An 18,032-nucleotide genomic window follows, 5' to 3' on the forward strand; every position below is an offset into this window, starting at 1 on the left:
TGAGAGGGTTGGGAGATAGAGAGGGGAAAGAAAGACCTGCTTCACAGATCATGAAGCAGACCCCCTGCAGGTGAGGAACAGGGGCTTGAACCTGGGTCCTTGTACAATGTGATATGTGTGCTTAACTGGGTGCACCCCTGCCTACCACCCCCACCTGTATTTACTTATGTACATTTTATGTGATTATGTGTCTATTCCTAAATCTTTTTTTCCTCTCTCTCACTCTTCAGTGGTTCTTCTCCTCTCAGGACAGACTACACATAGAAATTCTAGAGGAGGAGGTAGCAAGGAGCCAGGGTGGGGAAAGCACATAGCATTTAACATACAGAACTCCTGGGAGGAAAGCTGAGAGAGGTCAGAGTATCTCTTGTGGAAGACATGGAGTGGGATTGTTCTTCATCCAGGTACTAAGTTGTGCCATGGACCAGAGGCCTCCTCCACTGTAGGTGCATGGAGTACCAAGAAGAATGGAATTTCTGCTCCTTCCCCCTCTGTGCTGAGAGGGCTTTTTCAAAACCAGTTTTTCTCAGAAACATCTTTCCATGGGCCTGTGGAGATCTAACTAGAGTGCCAGCAAACTATCTGCATAGATAGCAAGCCCAAAAGTTTTTAAACTTTGATAAATAATTCACTATCAGAGTTAGAAGTGTCTCACCTCCTGCTCCTCTCAGTGTACACACACACACACACACACACACACACACACACACACACACCCCTCACTGGAGTCCCCAGGTTCTAGGCAAGAGACGCTGCGGAGGAAGCTTAAGTCCCAGGTGGGAATGTATGTGCTTACTCAAACATGTCTGGGAACAACATGTCTGGGAAAGAATTGGGACAGGGATCCTGCTCTTTTTTTTTTTTAACTTCAGAACCTGGGTACTTCATCTTTGCAATGAACTAGGAGGGCCCTAGCTAGTTAGTTCCAGGTCTGGGGCACTGGCCACGGGAAGCTGGTGGAAAGCTTCAGGGCCCTGCTTTAAGAGAGCTGATCTTCTGGTGGCAAAGAGCACCACCTTTGTCAACCACCTCTTCCCAAAGAAGGCTGACTGTTAGGGCCGCTCTCAGAGGTGCAGGCCTCACCTGTAGAGGCCAAGGAGAGATAGTGGTGGTGCCGGTGGTGGTGGTGGTGGGGTGTCAGAAGAAGACTTTCAACCCTGGATCTAGCTGTGCTGGAATTCAACCTGGGTTGTGTGCCCGAGGACGGAGAGGAGCTGATGAAAGTACTCTGGGTGCTTGGAATCAAGCCCTTTCTTTGTGAGATTTTTGGGTACTCTGACGGTTGTCATTTCATTTCATCTCCCCAAAGGTTGTGGGCAGACTAAAAGCTCGTAAGGTCACCATGCCAGAGGCAGGGAAACAGACTCCCAGGTGCATACCCAAGACTACAGAGTTAAATCTGAGATCCTAGTTCGATTCCAGAAAAGAGTGTGAGCCATCTCTCTCTCCCTCTCTTTACTTACTCATCTATTATGTGAAATAGATAAAAATAAATCTTAAAAAAAAAAAAGACAAACATAGAATGGCTATGTATCAACTCCCTCAGAGGTCAAGTTCTAAGCTCCCTGAGCTGAGTCTCTGGGTTCCCGCAGCCCGCGTTCCCTCTCTCACCCCCACATCTCGTCCTAACCCCACGAAGCGCCACCTGAAAACTACCAAGTGGGTTCTCTCGGGCGGCCGCGGGGAGTCAGGAGTTAAACCCCGGCCTGGTGGCCCCTTCCCCCACCCCAGCCCCCTCTCCTCCACCAGGCGCCGCGCCTGGAGCGTCGGTCCGGGAGACCCGCACGCCAGAGGCGGGGGGAGTGGGCCTGTCCCTCGAGCGGCCAATCCCCCGCGCCCGCGGTGCCCGGGGGGAGGCGCCAGCGCCGGGCCAGCGCCAGGCCGGGCTGCTGCTTCCCGCGGCAAAGTACAAATGCACCCGAGCGAGGCGCCTGGCGCCCTGGGCGAGCTCCGCCGGCCCCGCTCCTCCTGCCCCAGCGGCCGCCCCGCCGACGCCGCCCCCGGGCCCCGACGGCCCCAGCCGGAGCCCCGCGCCGCCGGCGCCCGCCGCCGCCAGCCCGCCCGAGAGCAACCCGCCGCTCCGCCGCGCCCCCGCACCGCCGCCAGCCCGCCCGCTCACCTCCTCCGCGCGGAGAGCGCCCCCTCCAGCCGCCCTCGCTCCCCGTGCTCCCCCTGTCCTTCCCCCTGTCCCCACCTCGGACCTCCCTCCCTGTCCTCTCCGCTGCGGCCGCAGCCCTCCCCGGCTCCGGGGGCCGGTTGGTGCCCCCGGCGCCCCGCGTCCTCCCCAGCTCACTCTCCCGGTCCCAGCGCGGCGCCTGGCGCGACTCCGGGGTGCAGGATGGTGCCCGAGGTTCGGGTCCTCGCCTCCCTGCTGGGACTCGCGCTCCTCGGGCTGCCCTTGGACTCCCATGCTCGAGCCCGTGAGTAAGGGGGCGGCAGGCTGGCTGGGTGGGCCGCGGAGGGAGGGTGACAGGGCTTGAGGCCCCACTGACACCTGTGCCCGGAGGGTGAAGACTCCTCTGCGGAACCGTCTGTGCGGACCAGCCTGAGAGCCAGTGTGGGACTCCAGGAGAATCGGGGTCACCTGGGCGGCCTCCTGGACCCGAGAATCAGAGGACCGAGGACAGGGAGCCGGGATCTGTGCTGGGGAGTGTGGTGTCTCGGCGCCCCCCGCACAGTCCCGAGTGTTTGGTGGGATACAGAATAAAAGGCTGTTGCCCTTTCAAGGATGCGCGTGGAAGGAAGAATAAGAACTTTCCCCATGCTTCATTTCCTTCGAGATTCCCAACACTCCTTCCAATCAGGTGGGCGTGTACCGAGGAGCAAACCTGGGGTGGAAGGAAGGCTTTGCTCAAGTGTCCAAAGCTGTTGGGTCAGCCAAAAGCAGAGCCCTCAAAGTCCAAGCGCTATCCTGATTTCCCCAGCCCAGTGCCTGGCGTCTAGGAGGAGCGCTAGTGTGGGGCTGTGAAGTTCTGGTTGGCAGCAGGGTACAGAGAGACAGACCAGGATTCTTGGTGGTCCCAGCCCCACTGAGTCCGAATACCAGCGCAGGCAGGCAGGAGGGCATCTCTCCGAGCCTCTAGTTACTGATCCACAACGTGGGAGTATGAGAATGGGGAGGCTGCTTAGCAGTGTGTCTTGCCTGAGTGAGCCTTGAGCTGATTCCCAGCCCTGTGTGTGGTGTAGCCATGCTCTGGTTTCTCTCTCTCTTTCATATAAAATTATACATATATGTTTGTTTTAAATCTTATTGATTTATTAAGGTGTGTGGGGAGGAACCAGAGCATCACTTGGGCATACACAATGCTGGAGACTGAACTTGAGAATCATCGCTAAGAGTCCAACACTTCATCCACTGTGTCACCTCCCAGGCTATTTAAAAATGCAATGGTTCATGGTCCAGGTGGTGGCGCAGTGGTTAAAGCTTGAGGTCCCGAGTTTGATCCCCAGCAGCACATATGCGAGAGTGATGTCTGGTTCTTTCTCTCTCCTCCTATCTTTCTCATAAATAAGTAAAATCTTTTTTTAAAAAATACAATGGTTCAGGAGGTGGTGCAGTGGATAAGGCATTGGATTCTCAAGTATGAGGCCTTAAATTAAGTGCCTGGAATTGCATGTGCCAGAGTAATGCTCTGATGTTCTCTCTCTCTTTCTAATTAATTCATTAACTAATTAATTAATTAGTAAACAACTTTTTAAAAGACAAACAAGCCCATAAGAGTAAAATCCCAAGAGCATTGTGAGGATTAAAGAAAAACATGTATAGCAACTAGCACCAGAACTGGGTAGTATGTGGTAGGCTCTCAAAGAAATACCATTTCCCTCATTTGTGTTTTTCCACTTAAACAGTCTCACCTCAGTTTGTATGAACCTCTGAGCCTCGGTTTCCTCACTGCTTTTACAATGGGCTGGTGAAATCTCTCCCCTCACTCCACCCCATCAGTGTCATGGAATACTCCTAGGGCGGGAAATAAAATCAAGAATCTCCCAGTGATGGGAAGGCACTCAAATTCAAACGCTGGAATACCTATGAGAGAGATGGAGGCCTCAATTTCCATTTTCCAGTCCAGTGTTCTTGCCTTTTATTTATTTATTTATTCCCTTTTGTTGCCCTTGTTGTTTTATTGTTGTAGTTATTATTGTTGTTATTGTTGATGCCATCATTGTTGGACAGGACAGAGAGAAATGGAGAGAGAAGACAGGGGGAGAGAAAGATAGACACCTGCAGACCTGCTTCACTGCCTGTGAAGCGACTCCCCTGCAGGTGGGGAGCTGGGGGCTCAAACTGGGATCCTTAAGCCAGTCCTTACACTTTGCACCATGTGCGCTTAACCCGCTGCGCTACCACCCACTCCCTTGTTCTTGCCTCTCTACTCCTTAGCACTCCCGTGGGGTTGGTTTCTGGGTTGGGCTTTCTTGCTGCACTGGGTTATCTCTGACTTCCAGCAGCGTGAGACTCATGGGAAAGTCCTTAGTAACAAGAAATGGAAAGGTGCTCAGTGTTGGGTTCAAGTCCTGACTCTGTCCCCTTTCTCTATGTGGCTCTCCTTACGGCACAACTTCTCTGTGCCTTCATCTCTTCCTCTGTCTAGAGTGTAGGTAGTACTGTGCTGAAGTACTAACACTCATTGATGACCCCTCCCCTTTTTTGAGCTTGGGGGTTGGGGGGCAGGAATCTCCTGGCCCTGACCTGACCTGGAGAGAGACATAAAACAGGATGCTGTTCCTTCCACTTTGCACAGCTTTCTGAGCCCTTAAAGTTTAATGTCAAATCTCCTCACCTTTGATGCCCTAGGCTCAAGTCATTCTGCAGGACTGCTTGCGTCCCCCACTCAAAGCCTCCCTCACCTTCCCAGCCTTTCACTGCCTCACTCAGGTCAAACGCTCATTGGCCACCTGACCCCCCTCTCTTCTGCCTCCTCTATGCCTCAGCTAGTCTTTATGTATGTACGTATTTGGCTTTGGCTTTGGCAGGAGTGTGTCTCTCCTGTAGTCTAGCTCCAGACACACTGGAGGAAACATGGAGCAGGTGCACTCAGTGAAGGAGAGGTAGACTAGCATTGAGAGGGGTCTGTTGAGAGTCTGGGAGGTCTGGGCTGGGAGAGCCTCTGAAGATCGCCTGCTCCAACCTCTCAAGTGTACATATCCTTATAGTTAAACTGAAGCCCAGAAAGGGGGAGTGAATTGCCCAAGGTCATGTAGTAGGGCTGGGGAAAGAGCATAATGTTTATGTAAAAGACTTTCATGACTGAAGCCCTAAGGTCTGAGGTTCAATCCTCAGCATCGCCATAAACCCAGAGCTGAGCAGTGCTCTGGTCTTTGTCTCTCTCTGTATTTCTCTTTCATTAAAATAAATAAAATACTTTTTTTTTTGTAAAATACAGTTTTAAAAAATGTCACACTGAGGAGACTTGGATTCTAGTCCCTGACTTGTCACTTATTGGTGGTGTGAATTGGGACAAGTTACTCCTATTCTGAGCCTCATTTTACCTAGTAGGGATGATCCCTGAGTGTCTGGAGACAATTCTAGAGTCCTTTGCTGAGGTCCTAGCTGAAGGTCTCTTATGAAGCTCCTTATTTTAGTGTATGAAGTTCAGGCCTGTGATGGCTAGGAGACCTCCTGGAACATGTTAGGTGCTTTCAAAGGCAATGCCAACTGGCAAACATTCTCTCATCTACATGGTGTGTTACTCCTACACAGGCCCAGCCCCACCAAGGTTAAGGCCGGTGGACACACATAACAGCCTTCTCCTCACTTACAGAATGAAGCTCTTCAAACAAAGGCTACTTCTCCCTTGGCTATATTTATGGATGCCTACTGAGCCCTCATCTCAGTCAAGAGACTCAACTCCAGCCACTGACTGAGCCCTGGTCCTCAAACAGGGCTTTGTTTGTTTACAGCTCAAACCCTGATGCTGCTCCTGGGCCAGGACTCTGACCCGGTGAATAAGTGGTCCTGCTCCTACTGGCTGGGCCACATCTGTGCTCAGTGTTGGTGATTTGGGGTACCTGTTTCTCAGTGGTAGTGACATGAGCATCTACCTAGAATTTCTTTTCTTTCTTTCTCTCTTTTTTTTTTTCTTTTTTGTCATCATCAGGGCTTCACAGCTCTGGGCTGACTCTGGATATAAAGAGAAGTAATCAGGGACAGGGGAGGGTAAGATACCACAGCACTGAAGCTTCCTCCAGCGCAGCGCAGGTTGGACTCAACCCTAGCAAAGAAGCACATGATCTGGGTGAGCTATTTTGCCAGCCCCAGGTTCTTCATCCCTTATCCATCCTCTTCCCATATCAGTCCTTCTCTTTTGAAAACTTCCATGACTAATCACCCCCGCTACCCTTTAAGGTATCCAGTATGCTTCTTTCTGCCTTTTTGCCCTTTCTTTCATTCAACTCTGCTTACAGGAGGTCAGTTACCAAGTAAAGACACAGATCCCTTTGTTCTCTCTGCAAGGGTTCTGTGAGTTAGGAGAGCAAGGCCCTGATCCCAGGTGACAGAACTCCAGGCCCCATTTGCCTCTGTTTCCCCAGATGTGAAGCAATATGGTTGGACTCAGACAGACACATCACTGAGAGTCATGTCTGACTTTTAGATATTCCTTGATTCTAAAACCAGTAGAGCCAATGTTGTTAACTGCCTTGAAGCTGAATCCACACTGACCTTTGGAAAAAGAGATTAAGGAGAATGGGGAGTGTAGGTCTGCAGTCTTGTACTCCTGTCCTGCAAGAAAGGAGTGGAAAGACAGACTGAAAAATACTAGTAGAGAGTACACAAAGAGCCTGGGACTGCGGGTATACAGGGAGACCTGCCAGTGGAGACCCTGCCTTGATCTTTAGCGCTCTCTGATCCCCTCATCCACCTGTCCAGATACCCACAGATACTGTGGGGTGGGAAAGGGCTATGGGCTGACATCTTGCTCAGGGCTGTCCTCTGGCCAGTCTCTGTCCCTGGAGTTCTGCAGCTCTTCTCTCCCACCAGTAGAGGTCTCTGTCTCACTCGTGGACTTGTAGGCGGAGGCAGCTGAGCCAAGCCTGAGAACAGCTGTGGAGCTGCTCGAGCTGTTGCACCTGTTCCAGGACTGGCCTCTCAAGTTCCCCCAGCCGCCAGTTATGGCGCCAGCTCTGAGCAGGGACCCTGAGTCTCTTGAGCTCCCCAAGAAAAGGACTGGCTTGAGAGCAGTGCCCTGGGGAGGTGTAGTGTAGGGATCGTTTCAACCATCTTCCTGACTCTGGGCAGGGCCCCGTCCCAGAAGGCTGTTCCACAGCCTTGTCTCTTACCCATCCTGGCAGTCAAAATTCTCCTTTCTGCCTCTCTAAATCCTTTTGTTTGCAGTGTGCGGCCACTTCTATTGGTCCTGTCCCTTAGGGAAGGGGTGTATTTGTCAGTGCCACCCCTTAGATCTGAGGGCCCGGTTTGTGCTGGCACAAGTCAGTGATCTTAGGCAAGTTCCAGCCCTTCTCTGGGATCCAGTTTTCACAGTCATTATCTCTCAAAGATAATATTAAAGACCTCTCTCTCTCTCCCTCTCCCTCTCCCTCTCGCTCTCCCTCTCCCTCTCCCTCTCCCTCTTACCAGAGCACCGCTCAGCTCTGGCTTATGGTGGTGTGGGGGATTGAACCTAGGACCTTAGAGCCTCAGGCGTCAGAGTCTCTTTGCATGACCATTATGCTATCTACTCCTGCCCAAGACCCAATTCTCTAAGATGCTATAAATCAAAATGGATATGACCAGTGCAGAATAGAATGGAAACATCACCTCTGCCCAGCTCTTGCCAGGCCAGACTCAATAGTTCTTTCTTTTCAAGCCCTTCTACACTCCTAGGCATGCCATACTCAAGAGAGAAGTCAAATTCAAAGCCATCAGGTCCCTTTCCCTTGGCTGCACAGCACAAGCACAGAGGAACTAAGGCTGTCTCTTCTAACTCCTTTAGGAAGTCTCCCCTATCAGGTACCAACAGTTCACGCTGAGCTTATGTCTCAGAGAAGAGCAAGTTGGTTTGTGTGAAAAAGGGAACTATAAATAAATAAAGCATGGCTGTGTGGGTGTGAGGAGAGAGATGTAAACACTACATTCCTGCACAACCCAGCTCGATTGGGCTACACGAGTCCTTGCAGCCATAGTTCCAGAATGCTCTTCCCTCTCACCTCAAGCTCTCTGGGAGCTGTTTTCAGGGCCTTTCCCAGCCTCCTTGGTTTATGGGGAGGATTTCCAAACACACAACCTATACAGAGCTGACCCCTGGCCCCCAGAGAACTTTGTCACAGCACCAGAGTCCTAGGCAGACTGTGGAGGGACCTTGGATGGCCCACCTTGGGAATTTTAGATGTGAGGATCCTGGAATGATTCTCCCTCTTACCTGTCCAGGCTCCTGACCTGCTGCTCTCTCTAGCAGGTGTCTAGAGAATTTCGTGGGGCTGGAGAAGGAGAAGTCGAAGGCTGGTTTCTAGTAAGATAAGGAAACTCACATAAAAGTCCTCTTTATTTTGAAGAAACTTCTGGGGCCTGGGAAGACAGCATAGTGGTTCTGCAAAGAATTTCGTGCCTGAGGCTCTGAAGTCCCAGGTTCAATTTCTACCACCACCATAAGCCAGAGCTGAGCAGTGCTGTGGTTTTCTCTCTGTATCTCTCTCCATAAAATAAAATAAAATAAAATAAAATAAAATAAAATAAAATAAAATAAAATAAAATGGGGAGTCAAGCGGTAGCACATCAGGTTAAGCACAGGTGATGCAAAGTACAAGGACCAAGGACCCCTGTAAGGATCCCAGTTTGAGCCCTCAGCTCCCCACCTGCAGGGGGTTCGCTTCACAGGTGGTGAAGCAGGTCTGCAGGTGTCTATCTCTCTCTTCCCCTCTCTGTCTCCCCCTCCTCTCTCCATTTCTCTCTGTCCTATCCAACAACAACGACAACAATATGAACTACAACAATAAAACAACAAGGGCAACAAAAGGGAATAAATAAACAAAAAGGTCACCACCCTGTGCTGGGGAGATAGCATAATTGTTATGCAAACAGCCTTCCGTTTGGAGACTTTGAGGTCCCAGGTTTAATCCCCAACACCACCATAAGCCAGAGCTGAGCAATGGTCTAGTAAAAATATTTCTAAAATAACAAATAATAAAATAAAATGTTAATAAAAGAAAAGTCTGGGATCAAAGACTATGAGTCACCTCCTCTTCCTGAACCTTCCCTCTCCATTGATGCTTTTATTTTACTTTGCCACAAGAAGTATTGCTGGGACTTAGTGCCTGAATGATGACGCCACCAACACCCAGCAGCCATTTCTTTTTCTTGTTTTCTTGTTTTCCTTTTTTCCCTTGAGGGTGAGAGAAAGAAAGAGGAAGGGGGTAGAGAGAGACCTGAAGCATTGCTTTACCACTTATGAAGCTTCCCTCCTATAGGTGGGGACTACTGGTGGCTTGAGCCCAGGTCCTCACGCATAGTAATGTGCACTCTACAGGGTACACCCCTGCCTGGCTCCTATTCACAGACACATGTGAGAACTGTCATACAAGCACTCAGTGAGTGAGTGGATAGTGAGAAGTCATATTGTGATTCCTGATGATGATGATGATGATGATAATGATGAAGAATAACTAATGCTGGTGACTTCTTGTGCCGACTGTGCCAAGACCCCCAGCTTCTCGGCTGTTCATGTCTAAAGCCTCAGTCCCACCCTAGGATGCTCCTTGCCCCTCTCTGCCAGTTTCTAGTCTGCCGTGAAGCCCACCCATGGTACCTAATAAGTGTTCTCACATCTGCACTTACCTCCACGTCACTACTTCTCTCTTGGGCCGGACCAGCACTATGTCATGACAACCAATCCCAGTGCCCCACACACACACACACACACCCTGTTCTCTGTGTCTCCAACATTGCCCTGGAATTCAGTCTCTATTCTCAACTCCACTGTGCTGATATCAACATCAGAACTCACCACGAGCACACATGGTTTAAAGCACTTAGGTCTTTCTTCCTCCTACGCTCTTCTCCCAGCCCTCGATGAGCTTCCCTCTCTCTCTCTCTCTCTCTCTCTCTCTCTCTCTCTCTCGAGCAGTTTCTTGCTGCTCACACCCACCTTCCTGCTCCCTCCTGTAGCCTCTCTGTCTACATTCTTCTCTGCCTCTAGCCAGGGCATGCAGGTGGGAAGTGGGGAGGGTAAGTCATGCTTGGGGGGAGGGTTGGAGAGTGTGAGGGGCCAGGGGGGCTGCTGGAAATGAGACTTAGGAGCCTGGACCTTCCTCAGTGGCAGTTCCATGCTGGGGCCTGAGAGACCTGAGAGCAAAGGAAGCCTCAAGAAGCAGACTTTGAGGAAGGTGGTGTGTGTGCCCAGATCTACATATTGTCTATTTATTTTAAAAAATATTTTATTTATTTATTACTGGCTAGAGACAGAAATTGAGAGGGAAAGAGGAGAGAGAGACAGAGACACCTGCAGCCCTACTTCACCACTCATGAAGCTTCCCCCCTGCAGATGGAGAGCAGGGGCTTGAACCCGGGTCCTTGTGCACTGTACTGTGTGTGCTTAACCAGGTGCGCCACTGCCTGGCCCCTTATCTGTTTATTTCTCCCTACTGTTTAATTGAACATCTACAATGTGTCAGACAGTAGTATGTTATGCACATATTATTTGAGTTAATTTTACAGTAACCCCAAGATAGATCATTATTAACCCATTCGACAGTTGTGCAAAACTGAGACAGGAATGGTTGTGCCACTTGCCTTAACTCAGGCTTCACATAAAAATCAAACCCCGTATGACCCCTGCCCCATCAGTCTCCAAAGCCAGGTCACTGGACCACATACCACATCCACCAAGCAGAGGGCTCTGAGGGGGCGAAGGCCTGTGCTTGTCAAAGAAAATCTCCAAGAGTGTCTCTTTCCTGGGTTAGACATTGTCGACAGGGCCATAAACTCAAGATCCCGAGGAAAAGCACATGTGTCCCCATCTGGCAGAGAGATGGACACAGGTAGGTGACATGAGGTATGGGGGCATCCCCAGGCCAGGACCACAGTGGGGAGCCACAGGGATCTGAGAGTGTGTGGGAAGGAAGAGAGAGTTGAGAGACAGTCTTTGTTTGCTCTTTCTCCTTGTTGCTTAAGCTCAGCCACACCGGCTCCCTGATCCTCATTCTGACTCTTCCTCCCTACCTCTAGGAGCTATTGAGAGAGCCTGGGGGTCTGGGGTCATCAGGTCATCCCAGGTCACAGGAGCTTGACATGATCAAGTCTTAGCACCATTAGCTATACAGTTCAGAAAGCTTTGCTTTCTAACAAAATGAAGTACTTAGAATCATGGCATTCTAGGATCTTGATTCTTGGAAGTTTGGAGTCTTATAATTTTGAAAGTCATCAATTCATGAACTATTGAAAGTGCAGGAAAACTTTAAAGATCTTAGTTTACTCTCCCCACCTCCTTATTTTGCGGATGGGAAACTAAGGCACAGAATAGTGAGGGACAACTTTCCTTCAATGTCTCCAGGTAGGGTTGTGGCTTAAGGAGCTAGAGCTTTTTCCACGGGCCACATGCAAGACCTGGGTTGTGTGCCAGGACTTCAGGGGACAGAGGTGGCCAGGCAGCCCCCACTTTCTACTTGGTTTTGATGCAGCCGTGGGCACACACACCTCTAGAGGAGAGGGAGCTAGAGGCAATGCCACCCTTCCTGTGCCTCTTACCTTGGAGGGTGTGGTGGGGTGGGGACTATGGCAGCAGAAGGCCTCTTGGGGTTGAGAGGTCGCCTGCCAGGCCCCCCACGTTCTAAGACTCTGCCAGGAATGGGGGTGGAGTGGGGCAGGGCCTCCTGGCAGGTCCTCAGCTGAGAGTTTCTCTGTCTTCATGCTCTGAGCAGGCAGGGGCAGCAGGGCTGCCAGCTGGCCCAGGGGCAGGCGGTGGGACAGGCTGCCCCAAGGAAGGTGGGACAGACTTTCCTCAGCAGCAAGTCTGAGATGGAGGCCAACCTGGTGTTGCAATCCCCCTCTCTCTCCTGGTTGTGGGGTGGGGTGGGGAAGAAAGACATGATTCAGTCCTGGGAGAGTTGGGCTGGCTCTGCCTTTCACCCAGCGGGGCCTATCCCTCCCTCCCAGCCAGTGCAGGCAGACAGATAAACACGGGGCTCATTTGATACAGCCCAGCCTGGGCCTTGCTGGAAAGAGCTTCCCCCTTTACTTTGGGGGTGGGAACTCGGAGGGCTGTATGCCCCTGTGGGCACCTGCAGTCACTGAGGCCCAGACTCTGGGGACATCATGGCCCTGGGCTCCAGTCTTTGTTCACCACTCCCAGAGACTGAGAAGGAGGGTGGGAGCAGCAGGGAGGTCACACAGCCTGCACCAAAGGTCCATGTGCTCCTCAGCTCCAGGGTGTGTGTGTGGGGGGGGCTCTGCTTCAGCTTGCCCACCACCCCAGCACTGAGAGGGAGTTCCTGAGAGTGCCCCCCACCCCCCCACACGCCCCCTTGCCACACACACATCATGTACTGTTCTTAGAGCACTGCCTTCTCTAAATTTGAAACTCTAAGATAATACTGCAGTAAGAATGAGGCTTGGGGCTGGGAGGCAGCTCACCTGGTAGTATATGAGTTTCACCAGGTATGAGGCCTTGTGTGTGAAACATGGGAGCACTGTGACACTGGAGAAGATGCATGGATGGTGGACCAGAGTTGGAACGTGTTTCTTCTCTGTCTGCTCCTCTCTGTCTCTCCTTCCCTTCCTCTCTACCTAAAGTGAAAAAGTAAGCCTGTAACTGGAATCACACATGTGTACAGTTCAAACACCTCCCTCTCTCTCATACACTGAGAGAGATAAATACAGAGAGAGAGTCTCCAGAAAGTGGGAAGAAGGAAGCATGAAAGACAGCATCTCGATGCTAGAACAACAGGAGAGTAAGAGAAACATAATCATAAATGGTGGGTTGTAAATAGTGGGGTAGAGATTGGGAACCCAAAGGCCCTGGGCTCAGGCACAAAGTCAAGAGGGTGAGTGACCAAAAGGAGCTTTTCTTGGAGCCTAGGGTCCTGGGTTCAAGTCACTAGCTGGATGGCCTTAAACACATCACATAATTTCTGACTCCTAGTTTTCTGAGTCGTGGTGACAAACCCAGCCTCCTGAGAGATAGGTGGCACCCATCTGCCTTCTGGGAAGGGTAGACCTGAGTTTGGAGGCTTAGCCCATCCTGACACGCTGACCTCCTCAGATAGACATCATTATGATCCAGAGAACATTCAACTAGGTGCCAGGACTGGGTCAAAGCGAGTACTTTGCAAGCATTGCAAGCACTGTCCAATGTAATTTCCAAAACAGTGATATTTATGAGGCAATTCAATCACTTTTGTAAAGATTTTAGTACAGAGGATAAGAGAGAGAGTTCACCAAGTAGGATGCCTGCCTTGCCATGAGTTTGATTCAGGTTCGATCCCAGGTACTACTATGGCCATGGAGGATGCTGTAGTACTATAGTGTCATTCCTCCTCCTCTTCCTCCTCCTTCCTCTCTTTCTCTCTCCTCCTCATGAAAAAATAACCTGGAACAGTAAAGTTATGCATGTATGAGGTCCCAGTATCACCAAAAAAAAAAAAGAGTTTAACACAGATAACAATTGTTTATTTCTTCCTCCATAGTTTAATCTCATTTAGTTTAAACAAGACCTTGTGGACAGTTTGTGTTGGACCTCCCAGTTCTTCCCTAAAAGAGTTTGAGACTGGGCAGTGGCACTTTTTCTCCGTAAAGCACACACATAACCATGTGCAAGATCTGAGTTCAAGCCCCCAGTCTTCACCTGAAGGGAGGGAGCTTCAAAGTAGTGGAGCAGTGCTGCAGGGAGAGACTCTCTCTCTCATCTCTCTCATCTCTCTATTTCTCTCTCACCTTTTATTTTTTTAAAAAAGGAAATAAATAGCCACCAGGAGCAGAGGAGGAGTCATCATGCACCAATAACCCTGGTGTCAAAAAGAAAGAGAGAGAAGAAGGAGGAAGAGGAGGAGAGGGATCGAGGAAGAGAGATAAAGAGCCCAGATTCTCTTCAGATACTGGAGATTTTTCGATGGAGAGGGTATCACCCTTTTGGGGCTGCATGGGTGGTCAAGTACCTGGAGGGGGTTGGTAAGGGTTGAGCAAGAGGCATAGGGCTAGGCCAGGGGCTGCAAGGTTGGACAGTGAGCTCTCATGCAGGCTAGGTGTGAGCAGGTAATATTGAGAGAATTGGAACGGGAAGGTGAAAGAGAGGAGGAGGTTTCGGGAGATGAAGATCAATTACTGATCAGCCAAACACAATATCAACTTGACTATGTGCTCACAGTAGTAGCAACAATTTTTTTTTTCCTCCAGGGTTATCACTGGGGCTCGGTGCCTGTACCACAAATCCAACACTCCTGGAGGCCATCTTTTTTTTCCCTTTTGTTCTTTTGTTCATTGGTGGTGGTGTTACTATTACTATTGTCATTGTTGTTGGATAGGACAGAGAGAAATTGAGAGGGGAGGGGAAGACAGAGGGGGAGAGAAAGACAGACACCTGCAGACCTGCTCCACCGCCCATGAAGCGATTCCCCTGCAGGTGGAGAGCTGGGGGGCTTGAACCGGGATCCTTACACCAGTCCTTGTGCTTTGCACCACGTGCACTTAACCTGCTGCACTACTGCCCCCGCAATGATCATTTTAAAGGATATTTAGAAGTTTGTTTCATTGAGCCAGAGACATGGCTCACCAGATAGGGCACCTGCCTGGCCATGTGTGTGGTCCTGGTTCAAGTCCTGGCACAACATGGGAGGTGTCATGGCACTAGGGCAACTCGGGTGCTGTGATGCTTCTCCCTCTCTCTCTTTCTGAATGAAACAGTTACCCAGGAGTGGTGAAATTGTACATTTGCAAGGACCAGGCTAGTAAAAATACTATAATAATAATAAATAAGTCCTGTTTTTATTTATTTATTTAATTAATTAATTTATTTTTTAAGTCCTGTTTTTAGACAGTCTTTCAGTAAGTAGCCCAATGTTGCCCGATTCTGAGGGGGAATCCAGTTCAGTTCCCTCATGGCTCGCTGAGATGCAGGGACACAGTGCAGTGTGCCACTGGAAAGCTGCTGCGATGAGCTTTTCTCAAAAAGTAGGTCACAGAATGCAAAGTGAGAGAGGGTGGGGAGGGAGGAAGGGGGCCACAGGGGAGGGAAGGAAAGGTATGAAGTGAATAAATCAGCAAACAGGACTAAGGAAAAGGCAACTGTGCTTCTGAGTGTGGATGGAGCCTCAGACTGTGAGTCTGAAGATGGGCTGCTGTCCCTGCCTGGTGGCTGTCCCTGTTGTGTGTCCTTAGTGGTGTAATATGTCTCCTTTGGGCCTCAGGTCACTTGTCTAGTTCTAATAACTAACACTTGTCCATAATTTGAGTCTGTCCCTTCTGCTGCTTCATCCTCTAGCTGCCTCAGAGAGGAACGGTGACAGTCCTAAAGTCACACAGCAAGAGTATGGTCAGGCTGATCTCAGAGATTCCAGCTCAGACATTTGAGGCCCTGACCACACGGAAGGGGGGGTTCTCTTTTACCTGTTGGGCTGGCATCCTTCCTGGAGCCAGAAGAAGGAGGGCTGAGGCAGGGTCTTGAGCTGGAGCCCCCATTACTGACAGTGCACTGGTTGGTTTGCCAGGTCCAGACATGTTCTGCCTTTTCCATGGGAAGAAATATGCCCCTGGTGAAAGCTGGCATCCCTACCTGGAGCCCCAGGGCTTGATGTACTGCCTCCGTTGTACGTGCTCTGAGGTAGGTTCCTCTGGCCACCTGTGTGAGGTATGTCTGGGACTTCCAAAGAGGCCACTCCACAGGGAGGGGGGACTCCCTGACTGTAGAGGCCAGGAGTGATCTAGAACCAGGTCCTCTGTCAGCACAGTGGAGGGACTCAGGACCAAGCCACTTCACCAAGTACCCAAAACCTCTTCCCAGAACTGTAAGTCCCCTTGAAATGAGTCATATGATGGCCAGGATGGGGGCCAGGGCTCCTACCTCCTGAGCAGGCCCCTTTCCACCATTCTCCATTCCTCCATGGTGTGCAAAAAATTTTTTTCCACATAACACCAGAAAAGGAACCCAGGACCTTTTACCTGCAAGATGCTGCTGAGTGGAGAGTCGGGCAGTAGCACAGTGGGTTAAGCACAGGTGGCGCGAAATCCAAGGACCGGAGTAAGGATCCTGGTTTGAGCCCCTGGCTCTTCATCTGCAGGGGAGTCACTTCACAAGTGGTGAAGCAGTTCTGCAGGTGTCTATCTTTCTCTCCCCCTCTCTGTCTTCCCTTCCTCTCTCCATTTCTCTCTGTCCTGTCCAACAATGGTGACATCAATAATAACAACAATAATAAGTACAACAATAAAACAACAAGGGCAACAAAAGGGAATAAATAAACAATTTTTAAAAACAGATACTGCTGAGTGGCCTCCTGAGCCAATTCTCTATTCCAGATTTTTCAGAGAGAGAGGGAGGAAGAGACAGATGAGTGAGAGACTCTATGGCATCACTTTCTAATCCACAAAATTTTCCCAGTGCTGTCCATGGTACTTCTGCATGGTGCTGGGGCTTGAATTCAGGGTCATATGCACAACAGGGTTCTTGTTTAACAGGGTGAACCATCTCCTGACCCCAAGACAGAGCTTCGTGACCTTACCTCCCATTCCTTCCTTACCTCCCAAATGGTTTCTTTTGCCACCTTGTCATCGTATGCACTCTGCCAATGCCACTGGTCCAAATATTTTATTCTTCAAGGCTTTGCCAAAATGTCACGTCTCTTACAAGCCATACTTGATCCCTAACCTGGAAAAAATTTCTTTTTCTGGGATCCCAGTTAGCTTTCTCTGCCCTGCCTTCCAACTCTTGACCACTGTTGGCCAGGTGGAATAGGTATGTGTACCTGTAGATGGAGCCCCTAAGCACAAGTCTTCCTGGGCATGTGCTAACACCCACTTTGGTGTCCTGCCAAACACACTGGAGCAGAAATCATGTTGTCTTATCATTGCTGTCTCCTACCACCCCTACCCAAGCCAGCACCCACCATTGAGTCTTGAAACATCAAGTCATGGAATAAACCACACCACTGTGTGGCCTGGTGTGCTCAGGCCGGGTATGAGGATGGAGGTGTGGGGAAGGCCTGGCTTGAGCTCTGCCCATTGGCGTGCTGTCCTCAGCACTCTCTGTGTGCTGGTGCTCAGTGGGGTTGGGGGTTCCCAGCCTCCTGGCTTCCCTCTTTCCTGTACACAGCCAGGAGAGGCAGGTAGAACCTTGCTTGTTAAACAGCCCTCAGGTGGGAGCAAAGAAGAGCCAGAGGACACACAGAGAGGTGGAGGGGATGGTCCTGAGTAACCATTGTGTCTCCTGCTCTCATTCCTCATTACTCCAACCTTGGCTCCTAGTGGGACTCCGGCACCCCCAGGGTCACAGCTCTCCACTGTTGCCTTCCCCAGTTTCCCTTAGCACACTTAGCCTTCCTCTCTCGGAGCTCATTCCTTCAAGGTCCTTGATCCATGCTAAAGTTTAATTAATGAGCTCCAAGAGAGGAAGGCTAAGTGTTCTCTCTCTCTTAGATTGGTTCAGATTTTGAAGTTGATAAGCTTATTCCCAGTATCCTTGTCCATCTTTGTGTCCCCACAGCTCTTCACCCAAAGGAATCCTCTGTCCCACAGAAAACCTTAGACCCATGTCCTCTGGGGTCACTACTTCCCACAAGGGCAGAGGTGACCACAAGGACTGGCCAAAGCTAGTACCTAGCTTCCATAGGTTTATCTGAACTCTTAACAGGGGCTTCTAGAGATCTAGCATGTACACACACACACACACACACACACACACACACACACACACACACACACCATGGTTCTTAGTAAGTGTCAGATGGGTGAACTCAGTTTTCAGGTGACAAACAAGGGTACAGCGTCAGGAGCCATAGGGCCTAAAAAGTCAAGAGCACTCTCTAGATCTAGATTCCTGCCTTGCAGGAGCTGGGGTGGGATGAATAGTAACAGGTGCAGAGAGTATGAGGAACACAGGTTAGTTATGGGGAGGGGT

At 50.3% G+C, this 18,032-nt stretch overlaps 1 protein-coding gene across 5 annotated transcripts in view; it reads left to right on the forward strand.

The window, feature by feature from the left end:
- The first annotated feature begins 759 nt into the window (after positions 1–759).
- CHRDL2 (chordin like 2) overlaps positions 760–18,032 on the forward strand; it is a 38,270-nt gene continuing 20,997 nt past the window's right edge. Inside the window, exons 1-2 of one of the 5 annotated variants that reach the window (XR_009545633.1) lie at positions 760–2,420; positions 15,631–15,743. Coding sequence is in view for 4 of the 5 variants with exons in the window: in XM_060176830.1 (XP_060032813.1) it covers positions 1,913–2,420; positions 15,631–15,743 (621 nt within the window). In the remaining variant the exon portion in view is untranslated. The remainder of the gene's footprint in view (positions 2,421–15,630; positions 15,744–18,032) is intronic. The other 4 variants (XM_060176830.1, XM_060176832.1, XM_060176831.1 and 1 more) reach the window with 4 other exon arrangements.

The sequence above is a fragment of the Erinaceus europaeus genome, chromosome 17 (genome assembly GCF_950295315.1).
Source record: "Erinaceus europaeus chromosome 17, mEriEur2.1, whole genome shotgun sequence".
Lineage (NCBI taxonomy): Eukaryota > Metazoa > Chordata > Mammalia > Eulipotyphla > Erinaceidae > Erinaceus > Erinaceus europaeus.